This window comes from Mastigoproctus giganteus, chromosome 1 (assembly GCF_048544385.1).
Source record: "Mastigoproctus giganteus isolate SK-2022 chromosome 1, ASM4854438v1, whole genome shotgun sequence".
In the NCBI taxonomy this organism is placed as follows: Eukaryota; Metazoa; Arthropoda; class Arachnida; order Uropygi; family Thelyphonidae; genus Mastigoproctus; species Mastigoproctus giganteus.
In genome coordinates, this window is record NC_143575.1 from 210,001,418 (window position 1) to 210,020,632 (window position 19,215).

The following is a 19,215-nucleotide window of genomic DNA, read 5'->3' on the forward strand; positions in this document are numbered from 1 at the left end:
GAAGGAATCAACTTGGCTTTCTTTGGGGGGTGGGGACAGGATTAATAAAAAATATTTTATTTCAATGTCGTATGTTGAACACTGGTATAGACAAATTAACAACCTTTTTAGAGGTACAGAAATGAAAACAGTAGCAAAACCAGGCCTTAAATTACATGCAACATTAAAAAAAAAAAATCACACGGTATTATCGACTTCCGAACAAACATATGACCTTGTCTACCACATTTCATGCGAGGATTGATTCTTCTTACATTAGCTCTACCAAATGTATTTAAAACTCAAGGGTTAAGCAACATGAAGCATCAGTCCGTGCATCATGTGCGAATGCACTGGAACTAGCATTCCGTGCAATAAATGAAAACTACACATTCCTGTTTAATGAAGCCAAAATTTTAAATATTCAACATAATTATACTAAGTTATTGATTGCCGAAACTTTAGAAATGAAATTACAAAAACTCTATTAACATTCGATGTTCATTTCTCATATCTGATTCGTGGTCATTCAAACGCATCCATACCAAGGACTAATCTCCTATTTATAAGATTCCGAATGCACACGTTTCATTAGTTTCATTCCACCCTGTGAACATGACACTTGTTGAAAAGTTTTAGTCCGCTTAAGGGAGGAATTTTTAGTGGATTTTAAAGTCATTGTTTTATTGTACTTTTATCTCATTTTAATAGTACTTCATTCGTATTTCAAATTCATGTTTATGACAATGTCTTCCTTCACTAAAGGTTGCATGGAGGTTTCGATATTTCTGGGGTCGGGTTGGGTTCACCACTGCAATCCTGGAGTGTTGGACTGCCCATGTGTCAACAGTGAGGAACACATTATGAGTTTTAAATTATTTTAAATTATGTAATCTTGTTTTCAAGTATAATTTTGTAATTTATTTGCATAAGGAGAATTGGTAAAGAAGAAATCCTACTGACTGAATAAAAGGTAACTCCTTGCTTATTCCTAAAAAAATTATAAATGCTTATTTGTATAACACTTGATTCAATGTCCTCAACTTCTGGATACAATGTGATCTAAAATTTTGAAAGATAGTTTCATGCTACCATCTATAATAACTGTGTTTACAATTACTTGGAAACACAGATAAGATATGGAACAATTACCAGGAATATTTAAAGACAATTTGTACATTAAATAGTGAATGGAAGTCTGGCAGTCTACAAAGACTGATCTTTGCTATTAAAGTCATCCTTTGAAAATGAATTCCAGGAAGGATTAAGGAGTTGAAGGCGGATATTTAAAATTTGGTTATGCAGTACAGTATTGATCAAAAAAGATAGAATATATACTAACACCATGAACAACAAATAAGAAAGAGCTGCCCATCACTGCACACTGATCAAGGAACTAGAGTAGAAACTTACCACTTAACTGCCAAAGGTTATTCCAAGTTTTTTTTTTTTTTTTTAATGAAAACCCCAAGCCCAAAGTACTGGAACCTATAGTACTTAGTACTGTGCATGGGTTGAAGGCTGAGAAGATGAAAGAAGATACTTGTCGACATTATACTTGAATTTCTGTACACTGTAATTTTCAGGAATATATGAGGAAGAAGAAAAGTTGGTTCTGTGAGTTTGAAGTTGGACAGTGAAAAGATGCTAACTAGTTGCAGCATGTATCTCAACTGGTTCGGAAAAGAGAGCAAATTATAGGAGTCAATTCAGAAGAACAGGGTGGGGAGACTTTATTAGAGGTGGGTTGTTAATTAACCCTAACCACCCTCTTTTGAATGGAATCCAGAAATCTGAGAGAGGTTTTGGTGACACCACCCAAGATATGGAAACAGTATTTTGTGGTAGGATGGATTTGCAATTTGAGTGAGCAACCATTTGGAAGAAAATATAATGAAGAGAGTAAAAGAGAAAACTCATTTTTTTTAGATGCAGAGGAAGCAATATTTGTGATGTGCTTATGTCAAGAGAGAGAGAGAGAGATATTAGTAATTAGGGTAATCCCTAATAGAGATATGTGATCTTGTTTAGAAATCTTAGTGTCATTGAAAATAAGCGTAGGAGCAGAAGAATCCTTTTTGTGAGATATAAGACAGGACTGAGTTTTAGAAGGATTGAAATCAACTAAGTTATTTTTACCCAACTGGAGAATTACCTGGAGGGATTTGGTAGTGGATATTAGAGAAGTTCAAGCTGTTTGTTTAGGGTAAGGTTTCTTAAACTTGAAGGTGGGTGCCATGTGCTATCATCAGCAAAACTATGGATGGGATTTCTGGTCAATGGAAGAAGTTCAATAATATACAAGAGGAAAGGAGTGGGAGAAAGAACTGAATCTTGTGAAACACCAGCATTAGTGGAGAAGTTAGAAGACAAGAGTCATCTGCTATAACACATAGTGAGCGGACAGAGAGAAAACTGGATACCCAATTACAAAAAACAGTTGACAAACCATAAGATGGAAGCTTATTTAGAAGAGCTTTATGCCAAACATATAAAAAGCCTTTGAAATGTCAAGCGTTGTCAAGTGTGCTTGAGTTTCACCAAACTTTTCCTTTGATTAGATGGAAAGTTTCTAGATAGTTTAGGAGTTGGCAATTAATGGATTTTTCCATCTTTAGAAAGACTAGAAGTAAGTGCAATGGGATGATAATTGGATGGGAGGGATTTGTCATCCTTTTTGGGAACTGGCTGGATATGAGAAAATTTCCAAGCAGATGGGAAAACACCGGGGTAATAAGAAAGTGAAAAAAGCAACAGAGAACAGAAGTAAGCTCAGTTTTTGAGAACACGTGAAGAAACACCATCAGGACCTGGCACTTTCATGTCATCAAGACTGTTCAAAATCCTTCTGGTAACCTTTTAACGGAATACCACAGGAGGCTTTGAATGGAGTGTACCGGGAATGGTAGAAGGTGGTTTACTAAGATCATTAATACACAAGTTAGAAGAAAGGTAGGAAGCTAGCAGATCAGCTTTATCTTTAACTGACATAGCATCCAGTTTTGATAGAGATGGGCAAATTTGCAGCCAATAGATTTAGCAAGAGACCAGAATGCTCGACTACCATTTGGACAAGAAGCAAGTTTTAAGCTCAGTTTTTGAGAACAAGTGAAGAAACACCATCAGGACCTGGCACTTTCATGTCATCAAGACTGTTCAAAATCCTTCTGGTAACCTTTTAACGGAATACCACAGGAGGCTTTGAATGGAGTGTACCGGGAATGGTAGAAGGTGGTTTACTAAGGTCATTAATACACAAGTTAGAAGAAAGGTAGGAAGCTAGCAGATCAGCTTTATCTTTAACTGACATAGCATCCAGTTTTGATAGAGATGGGCAAATTTGCAGCCAATAGATTTAGCAAGAGACCAGAATGCTTGACTACCATTTGGACAAGAAGCAAGTTTTCTACTCTTAGCCTGTTCAAAACCTAGTTTGGACTGATTATTAACTGCTTTACAATTGTTGAGAGCTTTGTTACAGGCAGAAAATGTCCATTTTCTTTTTTACCATTTTCCACAATCTCAATGCTTCAACACAGGTTCTGCAAACTTTATGTGGAGTCCATTGCTTATCTTGCTCACGAGTTTCACCTCAAAATAAGCACAATACACATTTTTTTTAACAAATTCTGTAATATTTTGTCTTTGCTTGAGAAAAACATAACTTCTGCAAATATAACAAAATAAATTTGGATTGTTCCCACTTGCATGAAGAGATTTTACTCACTTTTCAGCACAAGTTTGACACAATAATCTGAAAAATAAACTGAACTCACACTGATAAACACAGCTACATGGAGTTCTCAAGGTCAAGAAACAAATGACTAAAGGCAGCATTGCCAACGTGTGAAGATTTAGTTTACAAATTCCCAGCATTTACTCCTAACTGAATACATTCAATAATACGACTCATAACATCAACTTATCTGATTTGCGAAAAAACAGTGTGACAGAAAAAAATGAATAACATTCCTGAAATCAGTATAAAAAACTGAGTTAAAAACAGTTATTAGTTTACAAACATCAAAAATACAGCGCTGTCCTTGATGCCATATCTTTCAAAAATTTGAAAGAGCAGATTTCTAGGTACTTTTTCAAGAATAAATGTAATTTTTCTTATCATGAATATTTGATCCTGGTATTATCCCCTGTTTGCCATAAAACTTGACTTCTCCAAGATTATATTCAACAATAAATAATAAATAACCTTGAAAACAGTTGTGCAGAGGAGTGAAATTCTCCTGTAATTTCTACTTTCAGCTCTGTTTCCCTTTTTATATATTGGTACAATTAATGCATCATCCAATCTTCTGGAACTTTCCTTTGGAAAACAACCTCTGGATAATATAATGTAACCAATGTAACACTACTGTGCCTCCACCTTTTGGTATTTCAGGCCTAATTTAATGTATAATTACTGTCTTTCCATATGTAATATTTTCCTTGACCTGTACTACCTCAAAAAGAGAGAGATGGTATCCAAAATTTCCTTAAAAAAAAAAAACTTTAAAATAAAGTGAAAGTCATAGCTGAGGTCATTTCTTTATTCCCATTAAAAAATCAGTTGTGTACACTCCCATATTATTCATACCTTTTGGTAGTTTACCTCCAAGAGCTGAAAACTTTTCAGGATTTCGAAGAAATTCAACAATTTCTAGCAATTCCTGTTTGGCTTCATCTACCTGAAAATTTGTAAAATTATGTTATTCCTTGGTTATGATATCTAATAACTTTTTGAAACATGACCATTAAAATGTCTAACTTTAATTTTGTGTGTGATCGGCAGGACCACTAAAGTTCACTAACAATGGATTACACAGCCTTTACTGAATACATTTGTAAAAAATAAAATCACATCAGCCAGGACTATATGAGAATTTTCAGCCATTAGAAAAATAGGCATTTTTGCCACACAATTTCCCAGGTAAGGTTGCTGCATTATTGCTTTTAAATGTATTCAGAGATGGCTAGAAAATATTTACAGCAAAACACTCAATAGAAAATATTTATGTACTCTTCCTTTGAAAAACTAAATGAATTTATCTCAAGATTGCATAGAATTATGTGTAGATATTTATTATGAACCAAGGCTAATGTACACAAATTTATTTGGGGGGGGAGCTAAAATAACACCTGATATTTTGAGAGCTGCCTTGTTCTCTTCTTCAGAGGCTGGAAGAATCTAGAAAAAAGCCTATCAGGCAGGAGTGACTGATATCCCCCTATTCTCAGAAGAAGGGAGCAAGGCAGCTTCCATAATGTCAGGTGTTAATCTTCCCCCAAATCAGTTCATCACTTCATATAAATTAGCCTCAATTCATATCCACACATGATTTGCAGTATTGTGTTTTCTTTTGCACCATAAACTTGTTAACATATTAGTCAGCAAAACAGAATAAGTCAACTAGAATTAATTGCACAAGATTGTTTCTTCTACAACTGGAAAACGTTATTTTCCAATAAGCTTAATTATTTACAAATAATTTTTTAGTATAGGTATAATTTTAAAAATCGGAGATGAGTTAGCAAAGTAATATTTACTGTTCAACTTACTTGAGTTAAATAACTTTATTTTATCATGTTTAAAAATAACTACTATAAACAAATCCTTACCCCTTTAACATCATCAAATGTTACATCTATTTCTTCTGGATGAACTTCACTAGCTGTTCCAATAAGAACTCTACGAAAAGGGCCACCTATGTTACGACAAACAAAATAACAATGATTACAAGCTCTTTGTAGTCAGTTATCAGTTTCATTAACACAAAATGAAATGGCAATCACTTCTATCCCACATCTAAATGTTAGCCACAAAGAGGAGCTATTGGTGGGACAGTTTTCAGAAACAGAAACTAACATGCATTGCAACAGAGGAGAGGAGAGATAGAGAGAATACATAGGCTGGTAATTTCAACATGAATTTTAATGAGACTTTACAAAACAACGTTATTTCAGCTGCAACTTGACTTCTTGACAAAGGATTATTTGGCTTCAAGACATCTTAAAAAAACTGCTATGGAGGCAATCAAATTGACAAAAATCATAATGATGCCAAACAAACTGTAACATCAAAGCACTGAATGAGTCAGAATACTAAGAGGATTAAAATTAAAATACTAAGAGGATTAAAATTAAAATACTAAGAGGATTAAAATTAAAATACTAAGAGGATTAAAATTAAAATACTAAGAGGATGCCAAAACAGACAAATCACTAAAAGTTTAGAAATGCTGACAGTGTTGAAACCCAATATCACAAAAACATCAAAATGCCGATGTTTCAAAACCTGACATTGCTGATGTTTCAAAACCTGACATTATATAAAAATAGTGCCTGGTCATAATGTTGACAGTCAAAAACAGGTTAAAATGCTAACTAATTATGCTGTTATTATGTAAAATGAATATATTAATATATCACAGCCAAAAAATTTCTGACAAATCCCTTTTCCCCCACTTCCCATCTTCTGTAAAGGTACAGAAGATGGGTACACTGTGACTGGAAACCATGACAAAGACATTGATACGCAACCAACCAACCAACCAAACAGAACCTTTATTACATGTCTGCTAGTTACATAAGCTACAACTATTATTATTTCATAAAAGATCCAGTAACCACATTAATAATATAATACAATATTCATTAGTTATTTTCAGTTACAATTAAACAACTAACCTCATTAAGGATTTTAAAATTTATATCAAGTAACTGTTAAGCATGTTGATTATGCAAAATTAATGTGTAATTTATAAAATTATCATACTCCTATACATAAATAATAACAGAAAAATACAATAAAAGAAAATAAACATTGGGGGAAGGTTGTTGTTATGGGGGTTTAATGAAGAGGGGAGGCTGAAAATTTTAATTTATTGATGCAAATTCAGAAATCTGAATTTTCAATAATACGTATATTTTAGGTAATAACATACAATTGGTAACCTGTTTAAACTATTATCATTTCAAATAACTGATGTTTTGAACAGTCAGCAAAAATTTTATCTACTTTGCTTCAATCCTGTTGTCATTTTGAAGCTTTCAGAATTCTAATGTCATCATTTTAATGTCATCCATTCAGTGTTTGATAATTAGTTAATTCAAACTAAATGCAGACTACTATTCCAAACATTTTTTATATGACTCACATAGATGTGGAAAGTCAATTAACACCTGTATTATTTTTCGTTAATGCATTTTATAGTGTACTTTGTTAAAAATATTTAAGAAATAACATTTTCATAAATTTTGAATAACTTATTGTTTTACAGTTTTCAGAGAGTCAAACTGTATGCCCACTTTGCCTACAACATGGGGGATGTGTCCTAAAAAAGTGTTGTAAAAAATGAAGCTGTCACGTAAATTCAGCTATATACAATGTGGGCTACCACTACCTTCGGGGACACCCATTCCAACCTCACTGTATATTCTGTATGTGTATAAAATACAATGCAAGAAATAGAACATTTTCTTCCACAAAGAAGAAAAAAACAAACAAAACATGTGATTGCTAACCAAAATTAATGGCACACCAGGATATGGTATAAATTCATTGTGTGCCATCAGTTAACAGCATGCTCACTATACAATGAGCTGAATAACTGATAAAAACTGCTCATCACACAGCTATCTTGATAACAAGGAACTCAACAAACCATCCAAAATCTAATGATATGCTTGCATGAATTCAACACAGTAGCACAATTAAACTCGCAACAACATGGTATAGATTATGGAATGGGCTTAATCATAGAAGGGATCATGTAGTGGTGATGAGAAATCAGAATCAGCCCTGTTCCAAATTATTTCACATCTATTAAAAATGAGGATAAAAAAAGATAGTATAAACACATAAAGAAGTTAGTCATTCCACTGCTTTTGTCTCTCATCCATTACAAGCATTTGGTTATCAGTTACCCAAGACTGTAAGCATTCCAATCTCTCAATGCAGCTTCATATTATATATTTTTAGGTGCATTTGCATATATATGTGCATATGCACCTATTGTTCTCGCCATGTCTGTCCATATACATGTAGCATAGGAACTTCCAGTGACAGATTTTCATGAAATTTTATATTTGGGCCTTTTAAAAATATTTGTCAAGCCATTCTAAATTTCATTAAAATCGGACAAAGAGATGCAGCAATTATTTCTTTTTTCCATACAATTTGTGTGGAAAAAAGAAATTCATAGATTAAATGCAGTTTTAATGCAGCATTGTTAGCTTCAGACAGTTCATACATGCTTTGTGTGTACTGTTATACAGAGTTCATGAATGTGAGGTGGTTTGTGAACATACATACATACACAGAGAGAGAGAGAGAGAGAGAGAGAGAAAAGAGTTAAATAAAGGAATATGCAGAAGAGAAATAAACATTATACAGTTGTATAAAATCCTATAAAGTAGAATTTTTAGAACATAATTAGCATCTTAGTTATTAATTGCCAAAAAGATAACTAGTTTACTTTTCACTTCTATTAATCACAGAAAAAGAAAAAAAATTCAATAAATTGAAGGGGAAAAAAAATTTTTATTAAAAAAAAATTTATTTTTTAATAAAAATAAATGAACTTTTGCTTTGAGATATCAATTTTTGTAACAAAATAAAAAGTAAAAAATGTACTATTTATATACAGCATTTTTTTTTTCATTTGGTAGACAGTTTTCAGTAAGGATTAATAAGAAAATTGTAAGGTACAGAGGTACTCACTCATCTCCCTAAATCAATACTTTATTGATTTAGCGAGATGATAAGCATTCAACACAACAGTTCGTTTTTTTTTTTTTTTTGCACACAGATCTGCATATAGGTGAATTTGCACTTTTTTTTTAAATTCTTTTGTGCTCAATCATATGATCTGTTTTCAAACACCAACAGTAGTCTGCCATCAGAACTTCATTCATTACCCTGTTATTTTTTAGTCTTGAGACCTTGGTGAAACCTTTTTCCCCTGCTCTTCACTCACTATATCAGTGTGGGCTTTGACAATCCAGTATTCGAGATGCCTGTTTGGAAAGCAAACCTTTCCTCTCATGTTGTTGACAATTTTTGCTTAGTCCTTTGGTTTGTAAACACCTGGGTAGTTGCCTTTTCATGACCACAGAAAAAAATGCAACAAACCTACTTCATTGCCTTTTTTGCTGAACTCAGTTCTTTCTCCTCTGTTTAACAATTAGCATTTAGCATTAGCATTAGTACAGGCATTTGATGCAAGAAAGCAAGTTTATGCAGCATCAGCCAAAAAAAAAAAAAAAAAAAAAACCCACTTCCACTTCACCCCTCTGTTCGTTCGAAATACCTGTCCAGCTGAGCCTTAAACTTATTTAGGCTATCAACTTCCACGACAAGGGATGGAAGTCTGTTCCACCAACCAACCACATGCTGGCTAAAGGCAAATTTCTGCACGTCTATCCTACATCTGTCTTTCCTCAATTTGAATTTATGCCCTCTCAGGTGATTATTCTGAGCAAGAGGAAGAATCCCATCAGCATTGAGCATGCTCAAACCATTCAAGGCTTTATACACCTCTATCAGATCACCTCGCTGGTGCCTAGTCTCCAGACACTGTAATTTGCAAAACTTAAGCCTTTCTTTGTAAGAGCACCCCTTTGTTCCATTCACTAATCTTGTTGCCCTTCTCTGTACTCGTTCCAGCAGCTCTACATCCTTCTTGAAATGAGGCCTCCAGACCTGTATACAGTACTCTACGTGTGGCCTGACCATTGCCTTATACAAGAGAATAATCACCTCCTTATCCCTGCTAGAAAAATTCCTATATATCATTGACAATACACCATGAGCTACTCTTGCAGCTCATCTGCACTGCTCAGAGAACTTCATATCTGCCTGCACAACCATCCCCAGGTCCCTTTCATTCTCTACCACTGTCAGTGTAGTACCACAGAGCTGATACATTGCTCTGGGGTTGCTGTTTCCCATATGTAGTACTTTACATTTGTCAATGTTAAACTTCATTTGCCACCTCTCAGCCCATCTGCTCAACCTTTCCAGATCCTGTTGCAGCAGCATAGTGTCAGTAGTGTCCTTGACAACCCTGCCAACATTCGTATCGTCTGCAAACTTGGACATTAAGCTTGATATACCATCATCAATATCATTTATAAATACAGAAAACAATAATGGACTCAACACTGAACCCTGAGGGACTCCACTAATAACATTAATCCACGATGAGCAGTGTCCATTGATTACCACTCTCTGTCTTCTCCCCATCAACCACCCCTTTATTCATATCAGCAATTTGCCTCCAATGCCACACTGCTCCAATTTGTGCAGCAGTCTTCCATGTGCAACAGTATCAAAAGCCTTTCTAAGATCCAAGTATATAATATCAAAGTTATTCCCTGCATCCAGTTCTTTTGTGACTGCATCATAGTATCCAATCAAATTGGTCAGGCAAGACTTCCCCTTAACAAAACCATGCTGTGTCCAAGCTATAACTGAAGTCTTGTCTAGATGATCCTGCAGTGCTTCTTTAACCAGTGCCTCCATTAATTTTCCTGGAAGAGAAGTTAAACTCACAGGTCTATAATTACTTGTCAGCTTTTGATCCTCCTTTGTGAATTGGGGTCACATTTGCACATCTCCAGTCTGTGGGTACTTCCCCTGAGTCCAAGGAAGCTCTCATAATTATGGCTAAGGGTTTGCTTACTTCCTTTGCTGCCTCCTTTAATATAACTGGATAGATCCCATTCACCCCAGGTGCCTTTCTTGTGTTTATCTTCAACAATTTCTCCTCCACTTTAATCTCAGTTATTACAAGATTCTCTAGATTACTGCCAGAGTTGAATACACTTCTGGCATTCCCCTCACTGAATAACTCCTCATGTGTGAATGTCGATGCAAAATATTCATTTAGTTTGTTAGCTACCTGAGCAGGATCATTAAGGTGAGTCTTCAAAGAAGACTACAGGAAAGAGGATTAGGGTTGCTTACTTTGCTCCTTTTATCTTTGGGAAAGCATGTCTTTCCTTTCCTAAGTTATTGGCAGGCACTCATAAAAGTAAGAACAGTAGTACTTAGAGACTGGAGCTTAAAATTTAGTTTGGTTAAAAATAATAACGATAATGTAAAACCTTTGATGTTAGGTTATTTTACTATTTTGTTGAACAATAAACTAAATTTAATGCAAGAAGCAGTAGTACATCACTTGCTAAGTTTACTGTGATCACAAAAAATTGCTTTGCACATGAATCTGAAAGAGATAGTGGTGGGAGGAGAGAGAGAAAAAAGTACTTTATGAAGAATTATTAGTGGCACTCAAATATATACATAAAATCCATTGATATGATACTATAATAAATCTAAAAGAAAGAAAAAAAAAGATATAAACAATCTGATACCCGACAGCTCACCCATGAGGGAGAAGAATATTCCTAGAATAAGTACAATTCCTAACAAATCTCGGAAGAGATTAAAAAATCTCATCCTTGAAGTTGTCCGTATCCTGGGGTCAGCAGCTAAATATCCTTCAGCAAAAGCTACCTAGAAACAATACATAAAAAATTAAATATTTGTAAAAGAATAAGAGAAATTTACCTCAATATGATACGTAGAACACTTCCATATACTACTCTCCAGAAATTAAAATGAATATAACATTAACACAAGATGATTACAGTAGAAAATAATAAATTGAAAATAACTAAACAATTAAAAAACTATTCAAAAAATTAATTAAAAATTTAAAAGTAGTTTAAATTTTTAGTTAATTCAAATGGAAATTTTGAAAAATGATTTTCATTCCTGAAGCTGACAGAGCTTTTCAACTGTATGTCGTGATCACAGGAAAGGAAATTACTGAGTATGTGTGAGCATGAATCTTAAATAGAGATTATTTGTCTTCGTGCATGCGCGTAAAAGAATACGAATTGGAGATTAGATATGGACGGTGAACATTAATAGAATTCTGATGTAATTTAATTTCGACGGTTTCTGCAATTAATAGTCTTGTATAATTACGTTAGACACTATGTATTTTGGCCTCGTTTAATAAAAATGTATGTTTTTCATTAATGGCATGAAAGGCTAATTCTGATGCTGCTGAACGAGAAACATGAACTGAACACGCGTGCTGTTTAACTGTAAAATTTAGCGGAAATTGTGTTGATCCTTGATGAGTCGCAATAACCACATGAAATGTTGTATACAAGGTCATTTATTTGTGTTGGGAAAGAGGAAAGAATTGAGCAATTGTTCAGTATAGCGTTCATATTGGTCAGCAGCAATCTTAAATTCGGTACCTTTAAAGAATATGTTAAACTGTTTGTGCCATTGTTCAATGTATGGGACAGAAATAAAGTATTTTTTGATGTTACTATTGTTGGTTGGTTGTAGTTTTTTGTATCCTGTCCTTAGCTTGTATGTATCCTAATTCGGTTTACTGTAGCAAGTGGGTAACCCCTGTTTAAGAATCTGCTGGTTAATAATATCTGTATTTCTGAGTGTAAAGCAGATTTTGTCGTTGAATATTTTCATAGGCATTGAGATACTGATTAAAGATAACAGACCTTTTGTAAGTGAATGGGTAATAGCTGTTATAATGCGGAAGCATACCAGTGTTTGTTGGGTTACGATATATGTTAAATTGGATTTTATTCACGTTTAGAGTAAGCACGAAATTTAGAAAATTTAATGACTTAGTATCCATATTTTCCCTTTCGAGCATAAAAAAGTCTAGGATGAATGTTTTTAAACAAATGTAAAATGTTTTTAATAGTGCTACCATTCATAATAACAAGAACAAATCAGTTCATGCTTCTCAATTCAGCAGCATCAGCATTAGCCTTTCGTGCTGTTAATGAAAAACATTTTTATTCAACGAGATCAAAATACTTAAGTGTCCAATTTAATTATACAAGATTATTAATTGCAGAAACCGTCGAAATTAAATTACATAAGAATTCTATTAACGTTCACATTCCATATCTGATCTCCGATTTGTGGTCTTTTACGCGCACGCACGAAGACAATCTCTATTTAAGATTCATGCTAATACATACTCAGTAATTTCCTTTTCTGTGATCATGACATATGGTCGAAAAGCTCTGTCAGCTTAAGGAAGGAAAATTGTTTTTCAAAATTTGCTTTAAACTTCTTTTAATTTTTTAATTGTGCTTGATTGATTTTTTTATTGTTTTTTAGTTATTTTCAATTTATTGTTTTCTATTGTAAACATTAATGTTATATTTGTTTTAATTTCTGGAGAGTACGTAGAATAAGGAAGTATTCTACGTATCATATTGAGGTAAATTTCTCTTATTCTTCAAAAAATATTGAAATCAACGTAGAATTGTATTGAGCATCATAGCTATGGATTATACTATAAAAAATTAAAATATAAATAAATAAATAAAAATGTAACCACATGTTAGCAAAACAATTTTCAGTTTTGAATACTCAAGATTTGGCAACTTTAAACAGCATAATATCAAAATATGAGATTTTCTAAACTCATTTTACTGCAGTGTCTGGATGCTAGGCACCTTTGAGTTGATCTGATTGAGGTGAAGGCTTTGAACGGAATGAAGCTAATTGTGGAAGCTACTAGGCATTTCAGGCGCCTCCGTAGCCAGGTGGGAAGGAGCAGCAGTGCGTAGCACACGCTTCTTGATTAGACCGGGGTTCGAGCCCGTCACCACCAAATACGGAGGATGCGGAAAGGTTAAGGAATGACCACCGCATATCCTGGAGCAATATGGCCTTAGTTGCTAATGCTCCTAAAAGACCCAACAACAAACAAACTAGGCATTTCATACTGATTACAAAATACTGTTCAAGATTTAGGCCTAAATGGATATCAGATGAACTAATGAGACTCGTGGCACAGAAGAAAAATGCATGGTACGCATATAAACAATCAGGTGACAGAAGACTATGACAGATATAAGCTAGTCTGTAATCAAGTCACAAAGGAGATTGGGAGAGCAAAGGCAGATTACGAGAAATCTTTGGCTAAGAAAGCTAATAAAAACAGCAAGGACTTCTTTACTTATATAAACTCTAAAAGGAAGGGGATGAATCAAATTGGTCCACTTGATATCAATGGTTTGACTGTAGATAATCATTCTCAGATACCTGCAGAAATAAGAGAGTATTTTGCATCTACATTCACGCATGAGGAGTTATTCAAGGAGGAGAGGGCCAGATGTTTATCAAACTCAAACAGGGTTGGTTGGTTGGTTTTGATTTTATTGGCGCATTAGCTACTAAGGCTATAATGCGCCAAGACCATGTCATTTATAAAAAAAGTTTAAACTTTCAGTGACCTAATTAGTTAGGTCATTATGTCCAAAGGTATAACAAATATATAAAAGAAAAATGTCAATTTTATATATGAGCAAAAATATTTATTGATTTTAAAAAGCTAAAAACAGCAGACACATTGTCATTGTCAGATAAAATCTGATTGAGTGTATACAGCTCAGTCAGATGATTAAAAGCGGTAAAACGGATATTGCTAAAATCTGGACAATCAATTAAAATGTGTCTCATGGATAAAACTGTGCCACAGGACTCGCACATAGGAAGGTCATCAGCCCTCAGCAAAAATGAATGAGTCAAATGACTATGTCCTATGCGGGTCCGGGCAAGAACAACTTCCTCCTTACGATTCCTGCACAGACTAGACTGCCACGGTTCAATTACAGGCTTTATATGATATAATTTATTCGCAGTCTGTCTATTCCACGAATCCTGCCATTGGGAGTGTATTTTCTCATGTATTATTTGCCTGTAGTCTGTATAGGGGACTAACAGGCAGCGATTATTACTGGGAACTGCTGATTTGGCTGCGGTGTCAGCCAAATCATTTCCACTATTCCCAACGTGGCTAGGAATCCAGCAGAAGCGGATATCATATTCACGTTCACGGAGGAAGTGAATCTTCTGCTGAACGCTAGACAGAACTGGATGAGAATTATATCTCACAGTTATTAAGGCCTGTAAAACACTTAGAGAATCAGAGTATAAAATGAACCGTTGGTATTGGCATTTACTAATGTGATCCAAGGCTAACTCAATAGCGTGCAGCTCTGCAGTAAATATGCTACATTCAGAAGGAATCTGCTCCGATGTAGTGCTGTCTGTAAAGACCGCGGCAGATCCCACATATGATTCCGACTTCAAACCGTCTGTGTAAACTGGCGCGAAGTCAGAATGTTCAGCTCGGTGTGCTGAATAAAGCTGCAGGTAGAGAGATGATGGAGTGTCCAGCTTTTCCCAATTTATAAGGGAGAAGTCACATGTTGGAACATGAGCATGCCAGGGTGGAAGGGGTTGCTTTGGTGTTTGGGCAACCTTGTCTACCTTAATATTAAGTTCTTTGAGTAGCTCTTGGAGATGAATACCAAAAGGACGATTGGCAGTCTTACGGGTGTTCTACAGATTTTCCCATCGTGGCTCAAAAACGAATGGCCACGTAGGATGGTCTGGCAGGGATTTCAGTTTTAAGGCGTACTTTAGAGACAACTGCTTACGTCGAAGTGATAACGGTGGTTCGTTTGCTTCGACGTATAAGCTCTGGACAGGAGATGTTCGAAATGCTCCAATAGCGATACGGAGATACTGATGATGGACAGGATCCAGCCATCGAAGTACACTGTCTCTGGCCGAATTGTATACCAGGGACCCGTAATCTAGTCTGAATCGTACAAGTGCACGATAGATGCATAGTAGGGTGCATCGATCTGCACCCCAAGATGATGAGGAAAGAGAGCGCAGAATATTCAGCCCTCTTGTTCACTTTGTGCGGAGTTGACGGATATGTTCCAGAAAGGTCAGCTTTTTATCGAATACGAGTCCCAAGAATTTTGTGTCCGCTGCTACCGGAATTGCATTTTGTCCGAGCTTTAATTCAGGTTCAGGATGAAGATTACGCTTACGACAAAAGTGTACGCAAACGGTCTTCTCCGGCGAGAACCTGAAGCCATTAGCAAGAGCCCAGGAGTTGAGGCGATCAATAGCTTTCTGCAGTTGTCTTTCAATAACCCTCATGTTGCATGACTGACAAAATATGCTAAAGTCATCAACATAGAGGGCACTGTTTACAGTTGGAGGAAGTTGTTCTGTGATGGAATTTACTTTGATGGCAAAAAGCGTGACACTTAATACTGATCCTTGTGGTACTCCCTCCTCTTGGCTGAAGGAACGAGAGAGTGAGGATCCCACACGAACTTGGAACGATCGATTGGCTAAAAAGTTTTGAATAAAAAAGAGGAGATGCCCTCTTAGGCCTAGGCTATGTAAATCTTTTAAAATGCCAAATCTCCAAGTTGTGTCATACGCTTTCTCCATGTCAAAGAACACCGACACCAAGTGTTCGCGTTTTAGGAAAGCATCCCGGATGGATGCTTCCAATCTAATAAGATGGTCCAAAGTGGACCGGTTCCTTCGGAAGCCGCACTGGATGTTGGAGAGAAGGTCATTTGTTTCGAGATACCATATTAAACGAGAATTAACCATTCTCTCCAGGATTTTGCACAGACAGCTAGTGAGAGCAATAGGATGATAATTGGTGGTGACTTTTGGATCCTTTCCTGGCTTAGGAAAGGCAAGAACGATTGCCTTTCGCCAGGAGTCCGGAAACTGCCCTTCAGTAAAGATTCTGTCATACAGAAGGAGCAGACAATCCATAGATTTTGGTGAAAGATGTTTAATCATTTCATACTGGATGCCATCTGGTCCAACGGCACTTGCTTTGGAAAGAGCGAGGGCTCTTTTCAGTTCCTGAATAGTGAAATCCCCGTTGTAGGGATAAATGCTCTTAGATTTAAAGTTAAGTGCCTGTTTTTCGATTTTATATTTCAGGACCAGGAACTCTGGGGAATACGAAGATGTTGCAGAGATGTTAGAGAATGTTTCCCCAAGAGAATTGGCTATTGCAGTTGGATCTGCAATAGCGCATCCATTATAATCTAGGATTGAAGAAGGGTGGGATGTATATTTTCCCTTCATTTTCCGGATTTTATCCCAGACTACCTTAGAGTTGGTAGACTGGTTAATAGATGATGTAAAACGGATCCACGATTCCTTTTGACTCTGACGGCAGATATATCGTGCTTTGGCTCGTGCACGTTTAAAGGCTATAAGGTTGGTCGTGGTAGGATATCGGCGGAATATTCCCCACGCTTTGTTTTGAGCCTTTTTTGCTGCTGTGCATTGTGAATTCCACCAAGGTTTGGGAAATGGTGGAAACCGGGCAGATGTTTTTGGAACAGCATTCGCAGCTGCTTGGACAATATTTTCTGTGATGTACTTAACTGCATCATTGATAGGCTCTTGACTGACTGTGCTAAGATCAAAATTTGCCTGATGTTGGAAGGCAGTCCAGTCAGCCTGATCAATCTTCCACCGTGGTAACCTGAAGGCAAGACATGGTCTCCCACTGTGTAACGAGGTTATCACAGGGAAGTGATCACTTCCGTATGGATTCTCCTCCACTTCCCAAGTGAGTGAAGGGAGTAGAGAAGGGGAGCAGACAGAGAGATCAATGGCAGAAAAAGTACGGGTAGGCATGTGGAAGAAGGTATTTGTTCCAGTATTTAGAAGGGAAAGGTCATTGTCATTTAGCATATGCTCTATGACTCGTCCCCTTCCATTGATGTTAGCACTACCCTACAGGGTGTTATGTCCATTAAAATCCCTGAGAAGTAAGAAAGGGGGAGGCAACTGCGTTAGAAGATCATCAAGGTCTTCCTGGGAGATGTCAGTCCCAGGTGGCAAATAGATAGAGCAGACGGTTAATAAAAATCCCACCGTAAGGTGAATTGCAACAGCTTCTATGCTAGTTGTAATTAGCAAGGGCTGCACTGGGGTCTGGTTACCCACAAGGATAGCCACTCCCCCATGTACAGAGCCATCCGCAATTCTATCCTTTCGAAAAAATGTGATGTTGTGCATGGTGGGATCATCATTTGCCTTTAAATATGTCTCCTGCAAGCAAAAGCAAACTGGCTCGTGCTTTTGCAGGAGGGCCTTGATGTCATCAATATTTCGCCGGAGTCCACGACAATTCCATTGTAGGAATTTAGCCATTATTTTGGCTTGGTGGGTCCATCAGGCGGCTTTCGAGGTGCTGAGGGCTTACTTTTATCAGTCTTGGGTTTATCTTTTTTGGGGAAGAATGGACGCTGTCCCGTGTCCATTTCTCCCTCCGCAAAGAGTTCCAAGACTGAATCTTCGGGTACCTCCTTCTGCTCGACATCCATCTTTTCTTGGGTACTAGGGGGGGACTTCCCCTTTCTTATTCTTTTCTTTCATAATTACCTTTGTTACTTGTGGAGCATTAGGAGGTACCGATATAGGAGTGGCAGCTGATTGGTCCTTCTGTGCAGGTTTTTGAGAACTTAAGAGATAACGCGCGATGGGAGTGAAAGACTCCTTTGGAGGAATGGTCATGTCCGTCTGAGTTCCGACGGAACATCTCCCTGCTACCTTCTGGGTGTAGGTAGGTCTGTTGATATTCAGGGGTTTCACCGATTTCCTTGCCTCCTGGTATGATATGTTTAGCTCTGCCTTCAGCCGTTGAATCTCTTTTTCTTCTTTCCACCTCTGGCATGCTCGTGAGTAGGCCAGGTGTTCTCCCTCACAGTTAATACAGGTGGGTTTTGCGGCTGAACATGCTGTTGTTTCGTGGTCCTTTGCACCGCATCGAGCGCATGCAAGGACTCCACGGCAGGCCATTTGAGAATGTCCATACTTCTGGCATTTAAAACACCGTAAAGGGTTCGGAACGTATGGACGTACTGAACAATTGATGTATCCAGCTTTAATCTCGTCAGGAGGTTTAGGAGAGTTAAAAAGTCAGGATGACGCTCCTGGTTTTAACAATTTTTCCATCCCTTCGCACAGTGATTCTCTTGACGGCAATGACTACTCCCTGTAGTTTTAATTCGGAGCAGATTTCCTCCTTGGTTACGTCGAGAAGGTCCCACTCCGGAATGACACCTCTCGATGAATTGAATGTTCTGTGTGGTGTCACTGTTATAGGGATTCCTCCGATTGATGTTGTTTGGAGTAGATGTTCATTTTCAAGTAGATGTTCAAGTAGATGTCCATACGTCCTGTCATTTTTAGTTTCAATTAAAAGGTCTCCAGAACGAAGCCTCTTAACTGATTTGGGTGAACCTGCTAACCCGTCTAACCCTTTTTGAATAAAAAAGGGCGACATTTTACCAATCGGTGTTTCATTGGTAGAATGCATAATTAAG

General features: G+C 36.6%; 1 protein-coding gene across 2 annotated transcripts in view; it reads right to left on the reverse strand.

The window, feature by feature from the left end:
* The window catches only part of YME1L (ATP-dependent zinc metalloprotease YME1L), a 214,943-nt gene that overhangs the window by 71,566 nt on the left and 124,162 nt on the right, over window positions 1-19,215 (reverse strand). The window contains exons 9-11 of one of the 2 annotated variants that reach the window (XM_090384179.1): window positions 11,362-11,491; window positions 5,593-5,678; window positions 4,571-4,661 (exon numbers count right to left, since the gene is read on the reverse strand). In XM_090384179.1, coding sequence (XP_090240305.1) covers window positions 4,571-4,661; window positions 5,593-5,678; window positions 11,362-11,491 — 307 coding nt within the window. Of the gene's footprint in view, window positions 1-4,570; window positions 4,662-5,592; window positions 5,679-11,349; window positions 11,492-19,215 lie in introns of both variants that reach the window. The other variant, XM_090384177.1, reaches the window with a different exon arrangement.